The sequence below is a fragment of the Pollicipes pollicipes genome, unplaced genomic scaffold (genome assembly GCF_011947565.3).
Source record: "Pollicipes pollicipes isolate AB1234 unplaced genomic scaffold, Ppol_2.1 Scaffold_3447;HRSCAF=4054_pilon_pilon_pilon, whole genome shotgun sequence".
In the NCBI taxonomy this organism is placed as follows: Eukaryota; Metazoa; Arthropoda; class Thecostraca; order Pollicipedomorpha; family Pollicipedidae; genus Pollicipes; species Pollicipes pollicipes.
Genome location: NW_023596297.1, coordinates 31,910,610 through 31,935,068, shown reverse-complemented (window position 1 = coordinate 31,935,068; position 24,459 = coordinate 31,910,610). Strand labels below are relative to the sequence as shown.

Here is a 24,459-nt window from a genome sequence, read left to right as displayed (position 1 = left end):
AACGTTTTCCTTCCGGTGAAGTCATGCCATGTCCTTATGAAGTCTGCCCTAAGCCTGCTGCAATCTCTTGGTGCACAAAAAGTGTCATTTCAAACAGTGACGCAGTGGTTTAGTTTACACTCATCAAGGCGCGAGAAACACCTGTGGCTGCTCGGCATACGAGGGTTTTCCCCCAACAGTGATCACGCATCGTCGAAATCAGACTGAAGAATCTACCAGATCCTCATATGGCGCGCGGGTAATATGTACAAAGCAAAACAGGCAAACATCCCAAGCGTTAGTGTCAGGCAAACCTCTGACCTCCCTACAGTCACACGTGGCAGTATGTGGCCGGGGTGGCAGTATGCGACGCCCCACTCGGCGCCTGGCTCATCGGGAGAGGAACTTGCCACTCCGTGCGACGGCTGGTCTCTGCATCGACCCCGCTCACGGCAGCGGAAACGCTACGTCATTCCAGTTCGCCCGGCACCGGCCGCTGTGGCCGCTCGGGCCGCTGTGGTCGCACGGATCGTGGTCACGTGCGGCTTCCCACGCCATCGTGGATACGGTGGCGTGGGTAGCCGTAGTCGCAGAGGCCGCTGTGGTCGCACGGGTCGCTGTGGTCGCACTGGCCTCTGTGGTCACGCGGGCGGTTGTGCTCGCACGGGCCGCTGTGGTCGCTCGGGCCGTTGTGGTCGCATGGGTCGCCGTGGCCGCATGGGTCGCCGTGGTCGCAAGGAGCGCTGTGGTCGCGCGGGCCGGCGCTCATCCAGAAGTCTGTGCTCGGCGCGACGTCTGGGAGTGGCGCGAGCGGGAGGCGCCGGGCCGCCTCGAGCGGTGACGCCGCCTCTCCGACCGGAATGACGAGGTCGTCACTCGTCGCGAGTAGCTGGTGCTGGTTGCTGCGAAGCAGAACCCACATCCGCAGCCAGAGCCATCAGTTACGAGTCATAGAGCTTTGGCGCGCGTATTGGTGGTCAGAACCGATCATGGTAGAGCAAATGATGATGGATATATATATATATATATATATATATATATATATATATATATGTGCATGTCACGTAAATGACACAATTAGTAATGGGAAATACGACTTATGCGTTCTCGCCCCTCAGGCTCACAAGGTCATCCTCGTCTACGTCTTAAAGGGTTAAGAAGAGCAAACTCCTTGAAAAAGGAAAGGTGCCAGAGATCCGTAAAGTCCGCTGCACCTTTTGTACGTGTTCAGATAAAGAAACCCGGCTCAGCCAAACCAAAGTCGGAGCGATCATCTTCCAGTAACGTGATGTTGAAATTATTGTTTTAATGGACGTGGGGATTCTGCTTTGCCGCATTTTCCACCCATGGATGCCACGCGGAAAATACCTCGTGCAGATATGGCAGCGGGCACACCTCCCCGAAAATAAGCTGCACTTAATACTTCGTTTTTGAAGGACACTCACTTCAGCAACCGGGGCATGCGAACTTTTTTGGCATTTTGCAGCCGAGCTGGGTGCAGATGACAAGAAGACGGGTGAGCGTACCGTGGTTGGTGTGTCTACTGTTGGCACGCCGGCGAGTCGCACTCTGAGACTTAAACGTCGATTCCACGACGCTAGATGGCAGCAGCACCTTGTCGATCACGTGAATGATACCATTCGTGTTCAGGATGTCCCTTTTCAGGATGCGTGCGTTGTCCACCTGCAAAGAAGTCATCACTATTGATGTGTCGTTTACACAGCTGCAGTACCATTAACATGAATTTACGGAAAAGAAGGATGCGTTTGTGCGCTCTCACTGAACTCAAAAACGAGGCAAGCGCCGCAGTGCCCCTTCCGCCGAAGAGTGCCCGTGACGCAGCCAAGCAGGACTGCACGTCTTAGTGGCTGCAGGCCCTCATTGAGGAAATCGGAGGCCCCTCGGAGAAGCGCGGAGAGGCCTCGCAAGACTCCCGTCTAAATCTGCGAGTGTCTGAAAATCTCCTGTCGTTGCGACGCGCAGGAGGACTGATCACAGGAAACCTACAATGAGGGCCTCTTAGGTGGCGTGTATCGGTCCGTTCTCGGTCTAGCGGTCGTCCTGGCCGCTACTCCTTTGGTCTCACGCACGGAACGTCGCAGTTCGGTGCTGAACGGCGTTACTGGCGGCGGTCGCAGTATGCTGTGTTTAGGTGCATGCAAGTGCCTACGTAGAACTTCGTGTTGTAAATTATCATCAAGCATTGAGGAAAATAAGTAGTGGCCTGGGTAGGACTGCATGACTTCCCTGAGAAGGTAGGTTATATTCTTGGATTGTCAGACACGTCTACTTGACTGAAAGCATCGCTTGTAACCGAACAGGGTCCATGGGTCATACAGTGCCCCTGAGTTGGAGGTTGATAGCCCTTACCTAAGACAACTTGGAAAGCCTCCTGAACTGTAAACAACGCCTGTACAAAGAAATTTCAATGAATGTCATGCCCCTATTATTGAAGGTACTGAAGGTTATTCTTCTGTATTCATCGATTTCAATGTTCCTGTTACTGAAGGTACTGAAGGTTATTTTGACATTGCAAGAAACATCTAGTTTTACAAGCGACCTGGTGCCGAAGGAAGGCTCTCAGACGAAGGGTATCTTACGAGTCATGTGCCAGAAATGTTGACAGATATATGGGCCGACACAGGCCCTTCATTTCTTGCAGACGAGAGACATCTACTTAGAAATAGCTTAGGCGGTTCGCCGAACGCAACACGCTATGCGCTATCCGACTTAAAAGAATATTTTCCGAAGCTTTATCATTAATGAATTTATTGGGGTTCCATGCCGGTCTTAGTTTGAGGCCTGCCGTGTTCCAATGGATCCACATATTAGTGGAGTAATTGGACAACTTTTGATGAGATGCATTTCCCATATGCTTGGTTTGGCGTAGTCCCGGACTGATATTTCAGGCAACGCGACCAAAATACATACTGAACAACATTGACGTGTAAACAAACAACACCGCCATATTTCGCCGAGGTGACTCACGGAGACCGATTCCCGGGCCCGCGTTTGGCCTCCGCGCGCCCGTGTCACGTGCCGTGGTGCTCGGGCGGGCGGCCTCCCGTGGGCCTCACCGTGAGCTGACCGCCTGCCTTCTGCACGTCCACGGTACCCTGCTTGGTGGCCACGTGGTACGTCAGCTTGGGCTTGAAGGAGCCGGCCGGCAGCATCCGGTCCGTGATGTGGTGCTTCACCGTCTGCAATGGCACGACCACACGGCGTTCGTCGTTAAAATCCGAGTACCTTTTCACGGGGAAAACGCGCAGCGTGACATCGCGTTTCGCGTCTGCACGATAGCATCGGATAGGTAGCAGCACATAAGCATATGCACATATGTATACGTGTCACACACAAGCGCTTGCCCCCCACTGGCGTTGAGAGTTACCAGCCGTCGCTCGCACGCCGGGCGGGAGTGCGGCGATAGATTAGCTCACCGAGCGCGCAGAAACGTATGCAGTCTACGTCAGTGCGACGTTCGACAGCGGCTCCTGTGCACCAGTCCCCACGCTGAGTGCAGCTGGCGTGGGAAGGGTGCAATGGATGAAGGTGGTGTCTCTGGGACGACAGATTAGGAAAGAGGATAAGGGTGAAGGGAGTCAGAAGCGGCGGTAGAGGTTCATATAATACATTTTTGATTGACTGGTTTTCGAGAAACAGATGCGACTCTTGTTGCTTGGCATAATCCTTCGGATGTACGGTTGTACCAAGGAGGGGAATCAGATACCGCACTGAGGCCATAGACATTTGGTAAGTAGGAATTAAAAGGACGAAAACCCGATAGGCGCCACTGCACCCCATTTCTCGATGTAATTTAATGCTAGCCCATGTATCAATGCTCGGAATGAAATGTAACCAAATGCCTTTGGAACCCATATTTTGAGCCTGTGTTACGTCTCTGCTGGGGTACAAAGAGATGGGCGAATACAGCCTTTCCAGAGGTGCAAGCTTCACCCACCGGTGGACGGAAACCCGAAGAACGGACCGATAGCAGACCGAGCAGCTCCTGACGCTCTATTTTCCTGATTCTGTTTGAGCAGTTCGCGCTCTTCTTTACTGCTCCCACAGCAAGATGTGACAGTCCTCCCGGGTCATGCCATGTCCCGTCCAGGGACCGACCAAGCGCAAATCGCTTTCGGAAACAAATTACTGAAGGTCGACGCTGGGTAAAACAGCTGTACGCATTGCAGCACAGCAGGCCTCGCTATACCACGCATTGCGTTGAGTTTGAATGTACACGATAACCACTTCTTTGCTCCCGCCGTTAACCTGCGATCCCCCAGGGGCGTTAATTTTGGCTGTCAGTAAATGTTATCCCTCTCCTAGCTCCCTAAAAGTACCCACAAATTTTCAAAATCGCTCAGTATTGGTCAGCCTAGCCGTCCGCCGCTGATAGCGAAGACAACAGATCGTTCAGATACAGGCCCGTATTGTAAAACGCACCCGTACCTGATGCGAGTGTGCGTGCCTCGGCGCGGTAGGAACCTACAAACATGTTCGGAGCTCCTAGCGAAAACCGTGCTGCCGCACTAGGCTATCTTCAACTCCCTACGCACCCTCGTGATCTCGCGATTAGGTGCTGATAACGTATCTCGGGTCCACTTTCCAGCGCCGATGAGCTTTGGGTGGCGTTATGCCAGGCACCATTGGAGAGTGCCCCCGCCGCATCGTGGGTGGTCGATGCGATCAACGAACCATGCTTGGACGATGTAGTCGGAGAACGTCGTTGAAGATCAGAACGTCGTGTCTGGAATGTCTATGGTCTAATGTGGCATTCTTGTACACCTAACTACGTCATTAGATTACAGTCCAGGTGTACAGGAACTAGGTCACGACAGCGACAGCAGGCGCGCGCAGTATGTGCCATCGTAACTTATTTGTTCCTTCAAAACGCTTACTGACATTGTCGCTGGTTTTCACTCGTTACTGCGGAGGGTTTTGTGGATCCACGTCAGTCACGTTACGTCCTCGCGATACGACATTGTCGTATTGTCGTACTGACGGCGCTCTCGGCGCCGTCAGTTGTCGAATCAGCCGCCGGTCGGTCTAGCCCAACCCATCGCTCGATCATCGAAGCAGTGCACGCCTACTGGGTTTCTGCGCGTATCTTCATCTTGGGACACCATCGATCCATCAGGACGCTGTACTGAGCCATCAGGTCTGCAGCTCCATCGCGGAAGCTGTGTGTGGAGTCGGCATGCTTCCACGCCCACTGGCCAGGGCTTGCAGAAGTCTTATCTCGAGTTTAAAATCGGAACCGCATGCATATGCATGATCAGGAATTCACCTGTGCAAGCATTTGCGCATCACCCATCAGCATGTCCGTTTTGGCCAGTCCCAGCTCCTTGAATGCCTCGTCGTTAGGTACGAAGAAGGTGCAGGCTCCCTGGTTATGGAGCGCCAGGTCACTGGCGTTGGTCATCATCACCTTCTCCATCGCCTGCAGGAACGTGCTGTAAACGGGATCAAACGGGGTGAGCAGACCGTTGGACGATAACTGGGCGGCGAAGATGTAATTTAATGATACATTTACTTCATGACATTTATATTAAATGTTTCAAAACGTTTATATTACACATATAAACATTTATATACTTGCTCATTAGCAATAATATTCATTTCGTAATACGTGATGTACTTTCTGGAGAATCGACGTCGGCATCTATGTCTCAGCGCAAAACCGCGATCCCTGGTTTGTCAGGACGCTACCCCATCCCATGATTCCGTTCGAAACGCCCTTTCCTGCGACTTCTCTCACTTTTCTACAGTATTTGGTACGCTTCACAAAGTCGTTCACAAGTCGGCACCGGACTGGCGCGACTGGTCAGCGCCGAACTGCAACTTGATGTTTCACGCAGCCGAGGCTGCTTATCTGCGCTGCCAACGTCTGCGCGGAAGACACAGCCTGAGGCGCTCTCGTGTGGTTCCGGTCCCTTCTCAGCGAGGGGCTGCTTATCTGCGCTGCCAACGTCCGCGCGGAAGACACAGCCTGAGCCGCTCTTGTGTGGTTCCGGTCCCTTCTCAGCGAGGGGCTGCTTATCTGCGCTGCCAACGTCCGCGCGGAAGACAGCCTGAGCCGCTCTCGTGTGGTTCCGGTCCCTTCTCAGCGAGGCGACGCTCTGCCGCGGAAGACACAGCCTGAGCCGCTCTCGTGTGGTTCCGGTCCCTTCTCAGCGAGGCGACGCTCTGCCGCGGCTCTGCCGCGGGGACCGCCGCCGCAGCTGCACGGCTCCGCGCGCCGCCAGCGAGCGGCTCACCTGAAGCCGCCCCGCTGGCGCAGGATGTCGCCGGCGCTCTCGCTGACCGGCTGCAGCACGCGATCGATGACGTGCAGCACGCCGTTCTGGCCCTCCAGGTCGGCCTGCCGGACCATGGCGTCCTCCACGCCCAGCGCGCTCCGGTGAACCTGCAGCCGCAACGCGCTCTGCCTGTCCAGTGACGTCACCACCTGTGGACCGGTGACGTCACTCGCACATCGCCCAGTGACGCCACGCACCGGCTGAGTTTGCGAACGGATGACGGTAGCCATACGTTGTCACGTGACGTCATACATTTGCCCGGCTGACGGAAATAATTTCGACAAACAATTGGATAAGGCAGTAGTAATGGCCTTATCCCTCGGAGAAAAAAGCAGGAGGATGAAGATCTAGATGCGTTGATATTTCGGCAGCATGCCTTTATCGGAACGAATGTCTACTATTCGTTTCGATAAAGGCATGCTACCGACATATCAACGCATCTTTATCTCCATTGTCATAGTTTTTCTCCGAGGAATATGGCTACTTCCTTACCTATGTGAATGAAGTTCCTCGCAAATGCACTTAACAACTTTCGACAAGCAATTGATGTACGAAGCGTGTTGGCGAGCAGAATTACAACTCAGTGTCGCGATTTTAGTTGGCACAAATTATCAAGTCCAAGGAAAATTTCCATGAAATAATGATTGATCTGATGTCAGGATTAATCATAAACCGCGCCAACGATTGCACCACTTATGCCCATGGTTTTGGCAGAAAGGCATGGCTCTATTCTGATTCGATGACACGACACCGACTTTCGGCGAGGCGCCAAGGAAGGGGAAAATAGAGCGTGATTGATCGGATTCCTAACGCCTCATGTGTGGGTCGATGCAGCCAATTTCTGGGGGTCTGTCTGGACCTGGCCGTCGGCGATGTCCTTGGAGAGGTGACGACCCTCGGCGCCGTGGAACAGCAGAAGCCGTCTGGCAGCACTGGCGTCCGATCTGGCAGCCTCTCTCAGCCGCTCCGGCATCGCTGGGGGCGAAGCCGAATCCTCAACGCCGGACGGGTGCTCTCAGACGTACGCTGGGCGCAAACTAACGCGGGGTTTTGATATCCCCACCTAAATCCATGCCTGTTTTGGGGATGGTAAAGATAGGCAATCAGCTGATCACCAGCAGTTGACCAGCAGCTGACTAGCCGACGGAGAATATCAGCAGAATAAGGATAGCTGCTATTGAACAGCAAACCGAGAAGATAATACTGCAGCGAAGTGGTCCGAAACTGCACCACGAGGCCGTGGGATGTGTGTGACGCGTCCCACGCGGTGCGGCGGTCGTGTCCCATTGGGGCACCCACCTCTAAAGGCCTTCTCGTCCGGCACGAAGAGTGTGAAGTCGCCGCCGTCCCGCAGGGTGTCGCGCAGGCCGGCCACCTCCACCAGGCTGAGGAACGTGTCCAGCTGCTGCTGCTCCGCCAGCTCCAGCAGGCTCTTGGCTGCGGCAAAGACGCGGTCTCACAGGTCTGTTAGGTCTCGCTGGAAATTAAGGAAGGGGGCGAGAGCAGGACTATGTCACCAGCGCTGGGTTGCGCAAAATGCGAGTGGATTGGCAGACTTTGGTCCAAGAGACTTGCGTGATTATGTTGACTCTGTGCGCTGAATTGCACCCGGTCTCTCCAAACGACCTGTATTTCACTGACGCCAGTGTCTGGGTGACCCCTACTCAAGTGACTCCTTTTCCGCAATGACTTCTACTCAGCTGATAGCTATTTATCTGGAATCTGGATGACTTTACCCATCAGCCAAGCAGTAAACCTACACGACCATTGGCCCTCCCCTTCCTCATTCACCCCTGCGCCCGACTCCTGCCTGCCCGAGCTCCGTCTGTTTCGGTGACCCCCGCTCCATTGACTCTCACATGCCTGGATTCACACCTGCGATCGACGGGAACCCTTCGAGGCACCCGTACCTCTGTCCGGTATGATGACGTCGTCCAGTAGGTGGATGACGCCGTCCTCGGCCATCAGCTCGTCACTCCTGGCCTCCGACCGGTCCACGAATACCGAGTCCCTGCGGCGAGCGGGGCGGCCCGACCCTCAGGCACCGCAGCCGACACACTCAGCGACACCGGTGGTGCCACGACCTTGTAGTTTGGCAGAGAGACGGACAGAGGGGCGGAACAACACATGGCTAAGACCGGCGGCTTCGCAGCCTGACCCGTGTACCTCGGCAGTGAAGTCGCATGATTACGCCCTTCAAACTATGGCCTTACCTGTCACACTGAAATGTTAGCTTGTTTCCCGCCATGGACTTCATCTTGTGCTCACTCAATATTGCTGATTTGCAGATCGGGTGGGGCATTACGTGATTCTGTAGCAGCGCTGCAAAACGAGTGTCATGCCGTTAAACGAGTTCATGGTTGTATATAAATGAAGCTGTCGAAGTCGTTGTGAAAGGAAGCACGCTGGATGCCACATGTGCACTATGTACATGCTCATTTATCAACAGATCTATACCAACGCTATTCGTGAGCGCGTTTAACCGACTATTTACGCTAAACTTAGCATAACTCAAGTTTTTGCGCTGCTTATTCTAGGCACTTGGTACTTCCGTCAGCCAACGCTGGACAATCACATCCTGTCATGCATTGCACTTCTAGCCAGCCGTGTATTTTACGACAGTGCTCAAACGTGCGAAGTATTCCTGCTGTCCAGACATATCAATAATTTACGATCCATCGCCAGACGACCAGCCATTGCCGAACCCTGTCGTCTGCCAGTAACATGACTCCATCCTCCGGGCGGTGATGGCATTACCTCGCACAGCGCCGGCGTCGCGCATAATTTTCTCTCGCCGGCGCGCGGGCAGCTTCTGAAATGCCTCGTCAGATGGCGCCAGGATCGAGATGGCCCGCGGCAGGTCTCGCAGCTCCCGCAGATACCCGGACCTCTGCAGTGCTTCTGTCAGCATGGTGAATCGACCGTCCTGCCGCGCAGATAACGGCTGTCGTTTCGCAATGGGGTCTCCAGCGCCGTCGGCTTAATGTTCGATATATACTGCATCGCAAACATGTCACGGGCAGCAAGGACAGTCGATGTATAATTGCGTGCGTAAAAAATCTAGAGTCGCCACTTAAACGGCGGCCAAGCCTCCGCAACCGTGCGAGATACTTACGGGGAGTACTAGTGGGCGACAAGTCATTATGATTCGGCCCCACCTCAGCAGGCACCCCATCCACATATAAAATCCCACACACGTCAAGTGCTATCAGCTGACAGATCATAATTGCGTGTCAGCGTTTCGCCGTGGCTGCTGCAGCTAGGGCGTTACCTGCATCACCAGGTCCACCACTGAGGCGTTGCTGATGCTGCTGGGGTCCAGCACGCCGTCAATCACGTGCACGATGCCGTTGGTGGCCTTCTGGTCCTTCCTCATCAGCAGGCGACAGTTGGCAGTCCTGATCTAAATGGACGGAAGCTGAATCACGCTCTCGTGCGGTCGGAGGAAAGACTGACTCACCCTCAAACGTCGGTGTAAATGTAATGTGTCATGCTCCGTCAGCGTCTAATGAGATCAGGCACGCCCCAAAAGTTGTGCGACTTCATTTCCACCAGATAAAGACAGAAACGGTGATTACAAATACAGCTGTTCAAGTTAACAAACAGAATGGTGAATACTGAAGTTATTGTAACATTTGCACCTTTTATTTAACCCATAACGCTGCATCGGCACAGCGCAAAACACTCGACAGTTCGAGCACCTCTGCAGCGTACTCGCTTCCTTAGGTTGTCAATATGTGAGCATATGAAATTGTTATGTAACAATAGTCATTGCATTGTCATGCGTTTTGACTGCTCATGTTGAGTGACGTGTTATTGAGTGTACGCTGTTTTATCGGTAAGAACGCCACTAGTTTGCCCTAAAGCCGAAAAATTCCATATTGATTACGCACTCAGTAGGCCGTAGGCCGAGCGACGGTGGGTGATGGAGACCTCACAAGCGATATCGCATCGAACATTCTCTGACAAAATCGGTGTTACAATGATGATTTTGTCGCACAAATTCCAGTACTTTGCGACGAACCACGCCATTTTTGCCGCTCAGGCTACAAGAGACCGCGTCTGAGCGGTAAAACCAGGGGACATTTGGACAAAAAAGGACGAGGAAACCTTTAGGCTGCGCATAAATAGAATAAATGTTGTATGATCAAAGAATGTTGAACAGCTGGTGGCTATTAGCGGCAGAATTGAAGGTTTGGCTGCGCACAAGAATACCTGATGCAGGTACGTGTGCTGATGGCATTTACAAACTGGATCATGGCTCAACATTCCCCTCCCTCTCCTTCTCCCCCCCCCCTCTCTCTCCCCTCTCTCTCTCTCTCTCTCTCTCTCTCTCTCTCTCTCTCTTCTCTCTCTCTCTCTCTCTCTCTCTCTCCTCTCTCTCTCTCTCTCTCTCTCTCTCTCTCTCTCTCTTTCTCTCTCCCTCCGTGAGGTTTTAAACTAGGTTGAACAAAATACAACAGGCGAAGCACGACCTGGACGGTCGTGCTTCGTCTGATGCATGTTGTTGAAAGACGACCCGGATGATTAGGAGAGTCAACCAGCAAGAAAACGTGCCGGCAAAGTACACATTCCCTGCACCATATTCCAACGGTAGAGGCCTAAAGTTGGCAATGACACCTACCTGGAATGGAAAAGCTGCTACTACTGCTAAGCTAATGAATATGATTACACGTGCAGTCTGATAACGTCGTATTCTATGGATGGATGGCTATCTGCTATGCTATGGATGGCTATCTGCGACCTCTATCGAAGATAGCTCATGCACGTAACCGCATGCCGATTGTGCAATCCCTTTTTTGTTTTGCAATATCGTACTCGCTAGGTGTAAGGTCCGCCGTAACCAGGCGCGGCTGACCTGGTTGGAGTACTTGTTGAGCCGGATTCTATGGCCTGCGCTCCTGGTGGGCACCAGCTGGTCAGCCCGCATCTCCCTCGAGGTCAGCTTGCCGTCCAGCAGATGGTACAGCAGCACCGCGTTGCCGGCGCCGCCCGCCTGCAGGGCCTCCCGCAAACTGGCCGGCATCCGCTGGAGGCACAGCCAATGGTGTCAAGACGCAATCGTGAGGGTCTCATGATTGCGTGGTGCCAGACGGGAGGTAGCCGCTGGTGGTGTCAGGAGCAGGACACCGGCCACTCTACTGAAGCCGCGCCAACGAGTGGGACAGCTTCATGCTCGCGACATCGCCGTGCGTGCCAAGTTAAGCCGGCGGTATTCGTAAGTTGCTGGCAAACTGCACAGAACGCTGAGTCCCAGAAGCGTAAGAAGTGCTAAAAGAACCTTAAGATTCAGAGGTTCTCACGCATCCTTGAAGTGCACTTGAAACGGTCCCTGCTGCAGCTGGATTAGAACGGGCACAAGCTCAATACCACTGTGGACTGCTCCGCCAGTGGTCTGGACTTGCCGTCGTACTCCGTATCGGGAGCCGGGATTTACAAGCTGTCCAGCGTGACACAGCGTTCCGGCGTGGCGCACTCGGACCTCTACACGGCCCACTGTAAACACCCCTGTTGGGGGGTCTGGCACGAGTACAACGACTGCAGATTCCAGCCCATCCGCATACGCCGCACCAACAGCTGCGAAGCATACATGATGTTTTTAGCTGGGCAAGCACTGACCTGGCGCCGACCTGAACGCCAGTACTCCAAGGAGTTGGAGAGGGCTGTCCCACCTCTAGTTCTGCCGGCTAAACACTGTGATTGTACACGCACCGTATTTATAATTGTTGTAACGGAATTGTGGCGATGGAAGGAAAATCGTGCCGGAAAGTTTCGTTTCATCGTCGCAGCATAACAGTCGGAAGAGAGGTTACCATGGGATAGGCATGATTTAATCTTTTAAAAAGGACGGCGAAGACGTCCGCCACCAGATGACGTGTCACAGGTGTGCGACTCCAGATATAGGTGGAGCTTCATCAAATAAATCGGGCCCGAGACTCAGATTTCCGCCAATATCAATATTTTGTCTTTCGTGTGTGTTCTTGCGGCTTTCCGTGATTTGGGTTTACATCGAAGGATACGAGACAGACAAGCACTGGATGCTACGGCAAAATGATGTTATGATGCTAACACCAGATGCTATGCTGTTACAAAGCGTGTTGTAAAGTATTAAACCGTGCCTGGTATCTTCTGTCTCCATCCGAGCAGCGCGATTCGAGTAATGTGGTAGACGGAGCCCACGGGAAGCACGGCGGGAGGAACACGGAGGGCGAGTTATCCTAGCGAAATGATACGGTTAGTAATGTTTGCACCTATTCTTCGCGACCTGCAACCATTGGAAGGAAAACTGCGCGTAGCTGCAGATCCTAGATATTTGGGATCGGGCCCCCATCTGGATCTTGAAATGTTAACGCTAGGAATGCGGCGGATATTAGACATTTTCGATCCAAGAATATTCTTCCTCCCCTTTCTGCACTTTGGGTAGCGATCTCCAGTGTTCGAGCTCTGGACGTTAGCGGAACGTTCCTTCCTAACAAGTGTGTGATGGTACTCCATGCAGCTCTTGACGTTTGCTCGCTGCATAAGATCATTTGTTTGGAAGACGATTGCTTCGCTCAGAGGGCTTGAAGATAAGAAGCTTACGATATGCTGATGTGATGCATTTCATCTCTTTGTGATGGATGACACAGCAAATGCCTTACATGGCCATGTAGCTCCCCAAACTATCCGAAGCGGTGTCAAGCATTTATGTCTGACTGCGTGGCCTAAAAATAGCGTCTTACCTCAAACGCACTGTCGGTCGGCGCGAACAAAGTGAACGTGCCGCCCTTTCCTAGCTCCTCCGCCAGACCTGAGCCTCGGATCGCAGCAACGAACCTGCGACAGAAACCTCCTGAACACGAATGCCTCCAGTGCCAACTCTGCGGCACGCGGCAGATCCCGAGCGCACGCGACAAAGGGTTCCATCGCCCGGGAGGCGGCTCTGAGAACAATTGCAGATAGCGCTGACCGAGCGCACCGCCTCAGCCCGGCTGAGACCACTGCCAATGCCGACCCAGACCGCCGCGCGCCTGGCCAAGTATGGTAGGCTGAGGACGGGCTCTGCCACGGCGGCGGTTCTGATGCATGAGCCGACGACAAATGGCGCCATTGTTATGGCACGTATTTGCCTAGCTCGTGACCGCACGTGCTGACGCAGCGCCGGACTCCACGGTGCACCAGCTCATCCCTCCCGGTGGCCGGGCCCAGACTGGTTGGTGGACAGCGCCGACCGAACCAGGCGCCTCAGCCAGGCTGGGACGACCGCTGCCAGCGCCGGCGGAAAACATGCCGTGGGACCCCATCACCGGCACCCGGTGGCGCAATAAAGCGTGATGCCGCACTGCCACAGAGCTTAACGCTTATGCTTTAGAAGAAACGCAGGGCCTTTGCAAACGATTCACGGGATATCCGTGTTTTTTGACGTGCTAATTCTAGTTCAAAGTAAGATCTTTTCGATCAAAATTACTCCGTGGATACCGCATAGTTACATCAATGAAAAGTGGTCATAGTTTTGAAATATGTTTTTATGTTGAAGCGTAGTGCTTCAGAGGAACAGCCCACAGCAGATTTAAACTCACCGGCCGGCTCCAAGGTCTTCTGCCGTTTCCAATAAATTCTTGAGAGGTTTGACGGCGGTACAACCGCTGTCCTCCCCAAGCTGTTGGTACCCCTCGCAACACTCGTAACGAATCAGCCTGCAACTCGTAAAGTGGCCAGAATTACACAACAGCTTGCAATACTATGTTTCTTTCCAGTTCTATTCAGACGATGCGAAAACAATGTGTGCATAATTATGCTCATCGATAAGACGCATACACACATTGTTAGAAAGAATTGCGTGCGCGTTTGACTCACGATTGTTACCTATATTATATCTGTATATGGCATGCACTGAGAGAATTCCTGACGAATAGGCCTTCGTGGGCAGCATAAATTCCTTACACGCTGCTTTTCTGATGGCAGTAGCTACTCATTCACTAATATTGATGTCACATGTAATCACTAATCTCGAGGCGCTTTAGCCAGGTCAGAGACATAGCTTGAATTGCACCAGCCATGGAAAGGTAGCCGGTGCTTTGCTCACGTCTTTTGGCCGCATATTTTGCGGTGCATCCAGTAGCGGCACTCCGTCCAGAGCTCCATGTAGGTGCCGGGCACCTGCTCCACGACGCAGGCGTGCGGTCTGTGGGAGGGTCAGAGGTCAGCCCGAGTCCGTGGGGAGGGTCGGAGGTCAGCTATACCCCGCTCGTCCAACCGCACGGTGGTGAATGTTTGCGGTACTCAACCAAACATGCCCCACGATCGGCTGGGAGCCTTTGAAGAGAATCGGTCACTCGGACAGCCCAGAACCAGAGTGAAACCACAGAACCGTTTCAGGCAGACCCGCTACACGTTCGGTAACGGTCAGATCACAAATTTCGCACTTCTGACAAAAATATCTGGGTACTAGGTTAGACCACAGAGTCATTAGTAACTCATATGTTGATACTAGGTCAGGTCATAGAGTCATTAGTGACTTAGTGAAGTGTCATCTGTAAAGATTGGGGTGTGAAAAGAGTCACTGGTAAAGGTTAGCATAGCTGCCTGCATCTATGCCTATGAGAAGCCTCATTGCCAATCAACTAATCGACTCAGAAATCAAGTCATACCTCCTGAGAAGTGCTAAATCCAACTAACTCGCGCCATCCATTTGTGTCTCAAATACGAACGGTCATGGCCAGTGACGTGACGTTTACGTGACCTTGATCTGAACCGAACCTGAACCTTGACCTGACATAAGTTTGAATGTTAATTGTCTCGAAGCTTCATTTTTGGTTGGTAACATTATGATGCATGGGTGACACTCAAGAAGGTTTTTTGTTAAGTTTCATGCAAAGCTTTAATGTTATTATGGGTGTTGTAAGGTCCCGAAGTCTTCAAAAGATCCTAGGGATGTTTTGTAACATTTAACGTGGCCTGTGACGTCACCCGTTATGTGAGAGATGTTGCTTTGACGCCTGGTGGTAAGGAATTCCCATGTTTGTTGGTTTTTGTTCAAATTTACACAATCAGTCATTCAGACATAACGCGCCAGAGGATACAGGAGTACCGCAGAGAACACCTGTCAGCGAGTTCCCCGGGCAAGGCCGGAACAAGGCATCAGATACTGTCCTGCAATAGACCTCCAGGCAGAGCCACTGCTATTAGATTTTATCCTGCAACAGACCTCCAGACCAAACCAATGCTATCCCACACCGTCCTACAACAGCCAGCCATACAGAACCACTGCTATCAGATACTGTCCTGCAACAGACCTTCAGACAGAACCAATGCTATCTGACACCGTCCTACAACAGCCAGCCATACAGAACCACTGCTATCGGATACTGTCCTGCGACAGACCTCCAGACAGAACCAATGCTATCTCACACCGTCCTACAACAGCCAGCCATACAGAACCACTGCTATCAGATACTGTCCTGCAACAGACCTCCAGACAGATCCAATGCTTTCAGACACTGTCCTGCAACAGACCTCCAGACAAAACCACTGCTACTAGACACTGCAACAGACCTCCAGACAGGACCATTGCTATCAGACTGTGCACCAAGCTCCATGAGGGTGTTTCAGTGGCAGCTGTTTTTGCTGGTTGATCGCACTGCTGAGTGAGGTATCTAACCACGTGGGGCATGCAGTGTCACTCGATCCATGCTTCGCTGCATTTGACGGCGTGCTCCCAATGAACTTAAATTGGTCTTGCAAGCAATCGGTATGATCTATCCAATTTCGGATAACGCGTTAATGGGATGGGGTTGATTGGTATCTTTCTTATTGTACGCAGCCTTTTTCTATTAATATAGTTATTTCTTGACTTCTTCCACGCATCATTCTTGAGCACAACTTTCGCCGGCACGATCCGAAACCAAACACGCATTTCGCGCGACCCTAAAGATAGTTACTTCTATAGATTCAAAGTCATTCTAATCATCCGACTCGGCTCGCCTGTAGGCACTAGTTAGATCGAACTGGATATGAAAATTGCGGACGTCATACGGCTTGCAAGAAACGGGTCCCACCAAAGGTTGCATGGACACGACAGACTGCAATGGCGCAGACATGGACAATGGACACGACAAACTGCATGGTGCAGAGAGCACCCGAAGTTGTAAGTGCGGAGCAGGCTGGCTGTCCACCGTAACCACGACTTGTTATGTCTCCGCGCGCCGGGGATGGTGCAGCCCTGGACGTGCTAGGGGCTCTTTACAGCCCCATAACGATTGATTATAGCCATGCAGAGCTGACCATTTATTTTCATTGGTGGGATGAGTCGGCGGCCCTCTGATGCTGTTCAATGTTTATGCATCAGAAAGCTCACCAACCTCAGGTTGTGGGTAGTTAATGCTCCAAAACCGCCGCTGCCAAGTTTTGTGTGCACTGCGCTGACGCAAGTTCAGATTCCTATTCTTGGCAGAAAAGTCAAAACCCCTTTGCGAGCTTCGGGAACGGGGTGCGTGGCAGCTTCTTCACCCGCCAATGCCCTTAAAACACGGTGATCGCTCCACAAGAGTGCTGGTAGGGCTTTGCAGACCGGCGTCCTAGTCTAGCACGGAACAAAGCAACGACGAGCTTCCTGCGATTAATTGGATGCGAAAAGCTCATTCGTCCGACCAAAACACAATTATGCTGCGACCCAGTGCCATTTTACCCTCGTTGACTTGGGTGGTGCGTTGTTGTTCAAGCAGCCGTATTGACCCCTAGGCATATTACAAGCTAATCTTCATAGAGCGTTGTTTGCGGGGCACTTCTAATCTCCGGAGCGACGTTCCACTTCGCCTGATAAGAACACTGTGCTGTCATGCGACCGCGTCCACCGGCGTGCAATCATGCACAACGCTGGGCTTTTTCTCCAGATGATTGCCCTAGGTGATTATAGTACGTTTCCACAGGGGAATCGTTACCAACATCGCCACCAGTCGCCCCAAACATCGTGGGGAGGGGCTCACGGCTTACCCCCCCCCCCTCCCCGGGCGCTGGGGGTACCGCGCCGGTTCCTCACCCAGCGGGGGTGCCGACAGTACCCGTGAGCGGAGCCAAGATCATTGCTCCGTGCGCCATTTGCTGGTGTTAAATCAGCTCCCGGCGGCAGTTGCTCTGTTAGAGGACTTTGGTTACAAACACAAACAATGACATCACAGGTTATGGTAATGACATACTTGAAGACTGGGATAACTGAGCACGGAAATAATGCAGGCAAGCATTCACGCGTTGAGAACTAATTCACTCAAGCCAATTTTTCTCTCGGACATTTGGGTCTGCCGGTATGTCGGGAGTACTCCATCCGACAAACGACACGGCCGCCCAAGGGAAGTTCTGCGAGTAGCCCCAGCCAGCACTGTCCCGCAAACCCGGCCATCGTCACATGACGCGATCTCGCTGTCTCTCCTGCTGCCAGCGGAGACGGCTGGGTGGCTGTTGGGCATTGAACGTCGCGTAGGGCTGGAAACCCGGCGTCACGAGAACGGAACGGCAAGAGACGGCGGGAGTCGCACAAGCCAAATACGGTAACGGCAGGAGAGGACGGGAGTCGCGCACGCCGAGCACGGCAACGGCAGGGGAGTGCGGGAGTCGCGCACGCCAAACACGGCAACGGTAGGAGAGGACGGGAGTCGCGCACGCCGAGCACGGCAACGGTAGGAGAGGACGGGAGTCGCGCACGTCGAGCACGGCAACGGCGGGTGGCAGCTGAAGTAAAACAACACGTATGCCGGCGTACTCATAATGTCAATATAGCTGCTACGAAATGACGTAAAAAAGGCGACAAAAGTGATAATAAAAATAATATAATGGTAAACATAGTAAATTAGTAAACGGCAGATAATATATCATAAAGAAGCGATATAACTGGCGCAAAATGTCAAGTACGCCAGCAAAGGCGCTAGCTCATAATGGTCTGAACAAGTAACTTCATAAATTTAGAGAAGACGACGCACTGAGGTTGTTGTGTTCATCCTGAGGTCACTGCACCGGAAGGAAGCCACTGAACATGAATGCATTTTCCGTAGTCATCCATATCGGTCCACGCTCGGTGACATAGCATTCTTCGGCCATGCAGTATGAGGTGTTATCAGTTGCCACCTGACATCTAGACGCTTGCTTATTTCTACCTTATTGCTGCCGATAGCTTGCGGTAGCATCGAAAGGCGAAGCTCAGTGCGTCAGTGATTACGTCCGGCTAATGACTTAATCATATGGTCGCGAGGACTTCAAGCGGATAGTACTAAGTTAACAAACTGACGCTGTCAGAACAGCTTCATAATTCTCAGTATAACAGCAACACATGCAAGGACATTTCAACTCTGCATTAATGAGTCAACTCTGATCATTATTCAACTCTTAAATGCTAGACTTTGAACTTTGGCAGCGGATTACAAACATCGCTCTATACATCTTATCTTCACCAGCTCCGAAGAGTCGATAACAAATTGGTATTAAGTTTAGACAATCCCAAAGTACATCAGCGCGACTTCTAATATTCCTCACCAAGCACAGGCAAGAGGCCGATCAGTACAGCTGTAACATTTCCATGACATCCGTCGCTTATTGCCTTACACGCAGCCTTGTAAGCAGCACTCTTTATGGTCATACATTCACGTGCACTATTAATGAAGCCTCCGTTATGCTGCCGCAATGCCCCAAAAGTAGGCCGGCCGCATAACGAGCCTGGCTGGCGGTCAGTCCTGACCCGTGTTAATTGCTGCCGCACTGCAGCTGAACTGGTGGCGGCGTGTCTGTCACTACTGGCCGTGAGCCGCGGGTGTCCGACCGACCTGCTCCCGCGCTGCCGGCTGCTGCCCTCAGCACGCGCCACTCCTCGCCCATCCGTCGCACCGCCGGGATGGCCGGGTCCGCGAGGGCCGCGGCGGGCAGGCTCTGGCCGCCGCTGCTGCTGCTGCTGCTGCTGCTGCTGCTGCCGCCGCTGCTGTCGCGCGCCGTCCTGGGCTGTGCGACCACAGCTCTGGCAGACGTACACCCCCGGATGGTCCCGCTGGCAATGCTGCAGCTCACGGCCAGCAGCTGCCAGTGCTGTGCCGAGTGTCACGCGCGCGCCGACTGTGCCAGCCTCGCCTTCAGAGCCGACATCCAACTCTGCTTGCTCTTCGACTCGGTCGCCCGGTACGACCGCATCTTGCCCCGCGGCGACCGCTTCGAGTACTTCGTGATGCCCAGGCGGTCCGGGCACGAGGAGTTCTGCCGCACCGACTCCGACTGTCTGCAGGAGGGGGACCGGTGCCGGGGCCGCATCTGTACCGACCGGCGCACGCTTACCTGCCGCCAGCTGATGCAACTTGGCGCTAGCGAGGACGGCATCTACTTCGGCGCCGTCAGTGGCGAGACGCTTCGTCTGCGCTGCCGCATGACCATTGGCGGCTTCACTCAAATCCTCTCCACTATAAGCGGCGGCTGGACGGCTGACAACGTGGTCTCTAGGAACGAGCAGCTGCTGGACCGCTCGGACCTGCCCTTCTCCGCGCTCCGGCTGGCCAACGACATTAAGAACATCTCGTCGGATGACTTCTACGAGCTCCTGTTCGAACACCACTTAAAAACTGGTTTTGTAGCCTGGGAAATCTATCAGGCTCCGGTAGAGGCTCCCATTCCGGCGCGACAACCGGCCTTTCCAATGACTACAAGCGACAGCGACAGTGACGGACACGCGGAAGTGTCTGTGGTAGTTCCCTGGTTGGCGTCTGCTCGGGCGCCTGGCATTCTTTTGGCCTACAACAGAATCGCCAAGGAAGGGGCGCTCCTCCAAACTGGAGACAGGCAGACCTGGGGGGTGACACGGGTTGACATCAGCATCAGGGAGTCGTCAAATGACCCTGTGCATGGGTCCTGGGGCACACCTCTCGTAAATTAGTTGGGGGGGGGGAGGGGGCGGGGGTGCTGAGCAATGAAAAATAGATCAGTATGCCCCCACATTTTGCCAACTAACAGGTTTCTCACCAGATTGTATCCACTTTCTTCCCAAAGTTGGGGGGACAGATCCCAAGTTGGGGGACTGATGCCCTTCCGCAACTTAATTGGGAACTACACCCCTGCGCAGCATCCAAGTGCTACTCACGAGGCGATGAGTGCACTCCATTCCTGGCAGAAATGCCTGCCCAGGGGCTTCAGTGGTTTGAGCGCCGACTTCGCCACACGGCATTTCCCGATAAGAAAGGGAAACCTTGTCGCAGAGCGATCATGTCATGACATTCCAAGACATGGTAAAAATCCCCAAGACCGATTGGCTACCAGCCTGGAACAAAGTTGTCTCAAAATTCAGACCACTTGGGTGACGGGGGTCGACGTCCACGCACCAGCCTATGCTTAACGAGGAACCTGACCTGATAATCTGACCACCCCATCAAGCAATTCATGCGGCCACATTTCTTGATAAAAGAAACATGATGCATTTGAGATTCATTGAGTCATGAAACTGCACTGCTTCCGGTCTGATGTAGGTGGACATCAAAGTCAGTAAGACAAGGTGGTCCTGACTTGATGTTGTTGAACATCACCAGCCTCAGTGAACCAGGTCTCTCTACCGACCCGTAATTTATGAAGAGAGTCAACTCGGGATGTGCTCGGCAACCATCAGCCTGTGTTATGGAACGCGCTAGAGCATCCAACGTGTTCGCATTCACTTTAGACAGGAGATATGTGAAGAAGCGAATATGCCTTGATAATGAAAGCATTTCAGATTTGCCGTTACACTTGTTCACTGGGTTTTTGTGAACTCCAGCACGCGTTCGAAAATAAAGGTGCCCACCGTCGTCGTTCGTGTTTCTCGTAATCTCCACGGGCAAAAGTTGCCCCGATACTCGACACTAGTAGTCGATACACTGATACTCGACAAGCCGCCACCACGGCCACCTCGCTGCGCTTGTTGCCAGAGCGCTCAGAGAGCAGCAGCTCCTGGCCAAGACAGCCGAGCTTATCGTTAGCCTGCTGCAGCCTGCCACCTGAGCCGAGTCGAACACGGCAGTCACACCAGCTGAGGTACGTCGAACACGGCACAGTCACACCACCTGAGGCACGTCGAACACGGTACAGTCACACCACCTGAGGCACGTCGAACACGGTACAGTCACACCACCTGAGCCACGTCGAACACGGCACAGTCACACCACCTGAGCCACACGGCGCGTCAGGCGTCCACGGGTCTGCGCGAGGATGGAATGGTGGCGCATATGCTACTGCTCAAGCTGGCCATGCCGCCAAACGATCTGGCGCTATCGCAGACAGGTGAAGCGCCGCCGGTTGCCTCTAGAAATTAGACCCAACCCACTTTCGCCCGAGACTGTAGCGTTCAAGAAGAAAATGGGATGTGTGAAGTGGAGCGGTAGATAGAGGATGCGCATTTCCATAAACTTTGGATAATATCTCCCCACGTAAGGGGCAAGAACTTCACTTTTGGGAAAAGTTCAAATATCGCTACCCTCATGCAAGCATTCGTTTGAATGATGTAGGTGATGTTCAAGAATTTGAATGATTTATTGTATCAGTGAAACATGCATGTGTTTATGTAAAATGATAACATAGCTCGTTTACTATTGAGAATAGCCACCAGGGTGACTATATTTATACAGATAGTAGGAGGCGTCGCGGAGAACTTTACGTGCCAGTCCAGTCCAGCCAGAATCACGTACAGTGCTTTATTGTATCATTTTAAAAGCAGCAATATTTATCATTTGAGGCATTTCGATAAGTTTGCGACGACGGGCGATGCAGCCCACAAGAGCAGGGATAAGTCCTGGGAGTCCACAGTCATCGAAGAGCAAGATATCATGACTGATGGCGGGTGGCATCTCGCCACACGGGAGGAGCCGTGGCTGTTAAGTTATCGTGGAATAACGTTGGTTCAGGCGAGGTAGTCCTGATAAAACTTTCAGTTCCAGGAAACAGTTCTGAGAACAGTGCTGACAAGATCAAACCTCTAATTTACTAGCAAGCTCTCACGAAAGCTGTGTCTGGGTCAGTACCTCTTCAAAAGAGTTGTCCGGCCCCTAATCTGTTGGCACGGAGCCAATATGACCGGGGCCGCGCGCCGCCGGCAGTGTGCTCCGGAGGTGTCATTGTCCGATCGCCCTGAGGCGTGCCAGGCAGCGGACCTGTGGTCTGGTCACAGCCACCGGTCACCAATGCCACCGGAGGACGATCGAGGTGGTCGGGCCGCCAATCGTCTGCTACGTGACGCATGCGAAAATCCCGGGCCACATCGTTGAGCAAAGGCAGTTTGGGTGCTCGTTTACACACACACAGACACACACACAGCATGTGTGTGTGTGTGTGTGCATGTGTGTGTGTGTGTGTGTGTGTGTGTGTGTGTGTGTGTGTGTGTGTGTGTGTGTGTGTGTGTGTGTGTGTGTGTGTGTTTGTTCTATGTATACAGCAGTCTTAATGTTATCAACGTAAAATATAATCTTTAAACATGAGCATTATCCTTTATTATCAACTGGCGTTGAAGCCCACGGCCAGTGAGCTCTTTTGATAGCCCATTGCATGGGTCTCACAGTGACGCAGTGACGCAGCCTGAGCCACGTAGTCAGAACGGGAGTTGGCATTTGTAGCCTGAGCCACACAATTGGAACGGGAGTTGGCAGCGCAGCCTGAGCCACGCAGTCGGAACGGGAGTTGACAGTGTAGCCTGAGCCACGCAGTCGGAACGGGAGTTGGCAGTATAGCCTGAGCCACGCAGTCGGAACGGGAGTTGGCACTGCAGCCTGAGCCGGACAGTCGGAACGGGAGTTGGCAGTATAGCCTGAGCCGGGCGGTCGGAACGGGAGTTAGCAGTGAAGCCTGAGCCACGTGACCGGAACGGAAACCGGCAGTGCAGCCTGAGCCAGGCAGTCGGAACGGAGGTTGGCAGCATAGCCTGAGCCGCGCAGCCGGAACGGCAGCCGGCAGTATTGACTGTCGACATTGAGCATTGACACCGATCGTCGAGCCCCACGCGCCAATAAACACAAATGATCATTATGATCATCGAGTTTGGACGACCTACATTCAGCTGACATTTGTTTAAACGTGGTGCTGACTGTGCCCCAGCCCGGGCCATGTCCTGCGCGTGCCTTTGATGCCGGCTTGTGATGGCCTAGTGATACCATGCCGCGTCACCGCCCGTCCAATCCGATGAACTCTCACCCCGGACGAGGCACTGTGCCAAGTTCATCTTTGCTTAGTGCCAAGGCTGCTTAATGGGTCAGCGACCAATCAGCTTTGCTGCATGCTTACCTGCATTACTTCTCTGGATGGTTTCTCCCTGTGATATATGAGTTGAGAACCATATTGCGCACATGTTAAATACAGAATCATAAGTGCCACAATTCATGACGTCAAAATGAATGCAATGTTGATAATTTCACATGCGACATTGTGGTCAATGAACCTGTGAATTATTAGGATCATTTTGGTGCGCAGGTGAACGGAAATGAGATCCCGCTAGTAATGATCTGGCCACTTATGTATTCCAGCGTCGGCCACGTAACTGGGGTCTCGTGCATAAAAGACAAATTGGAAACGGCTTTATTATTCATGCCCAGAGATAACCGCTGAGGTTAGGCAGGCGCAGCACGCTACTGTCCAATCAGACGCAGGGACGGATCGCCACGATCGCCCTCATTCTGTGTATGCATGCTGCATATAACTAAGCCACAGTCCCGGTTCTTCATTAACAGCTGATGTATTATCAGCCACGGACGCACAAGCTGCATCCATTGAGACATGCGCGTATTGTGTGGGCTAGGTCCTTCTCTCATCGATAAACCCAGTTACCATATTTCCTGCCTCCAATCTCGGGTTACATGCAGTCCAAAACGCGGTTTTCACAAACTACGCATTCAAAACAAGGGCGATGCCACGAAATAACTTGACACGCCACAAAGCAGGGCAGACGCATACTCGATACAAAACCCATTCCCAGCCTCTGCCACCGCTCCGGGGCACCCCGCCGGTGGCTGCCGGCCGGACTGACGGCTGGAGCGGCTCCAGCGCCGGCAGCTCGCCACCGGCGGTGTCCAGCTCTCACCCCTGCTGCTGGGCGATCCGGATGCTCCACCAGGGCACACGCTTGCCGGCAGCGGCGGCCAGCAGCCCCGCTGCGAGGCTGACCAGCAGCAGCCAGCGGCGGGCCATGGCAAGGCCGAGCGGCAGCACCGCTTGGCACGTGGGCACGGCG

At 53.1% G+C, this 24,459-nt stretch overlaps 1 protein-coding gene across 1 annotated transcript; it reads right to left on the bottom strand.

Moving 5' to 3' along the window:
• Positions 1-140: 140 nt before the first annotated feature.
• On the bottom strand, positions 141-24,459 carry LOC119091675 (transforming growth factor-beta-induced protein ig-h3). The gene is made up of 16 exons (XM_037214487.1): positions 24,310-24,459; positions 14,344-14,442; positions 13,838-13,954; positions 13,001-13,094; positions 11,137-11,307; positions 9,550-9,681; positions 9,036-9,204; positions 8,492-8,600; positions 8,189-8,289; positions 7,578-7,715; positions 7,138-7,253; positions 6,237-6,427; positions 5,267-5,432; positions 3,057-3,179; positions 1,506-1,662; positions 141-881 (listed from the first exon to the last, which is right to left on the bottom strand). The coding sequence occupies exons 1-16, from the start codon at positions 24,414-24,416 to the stop codon at positions 745-747; spliced, it is 2,127 nt and encodes a 708-aa protein (XP_037070382.1). The 5' UTR covers positions 24,417-24,459; the 3' UTR covers positions 141-744.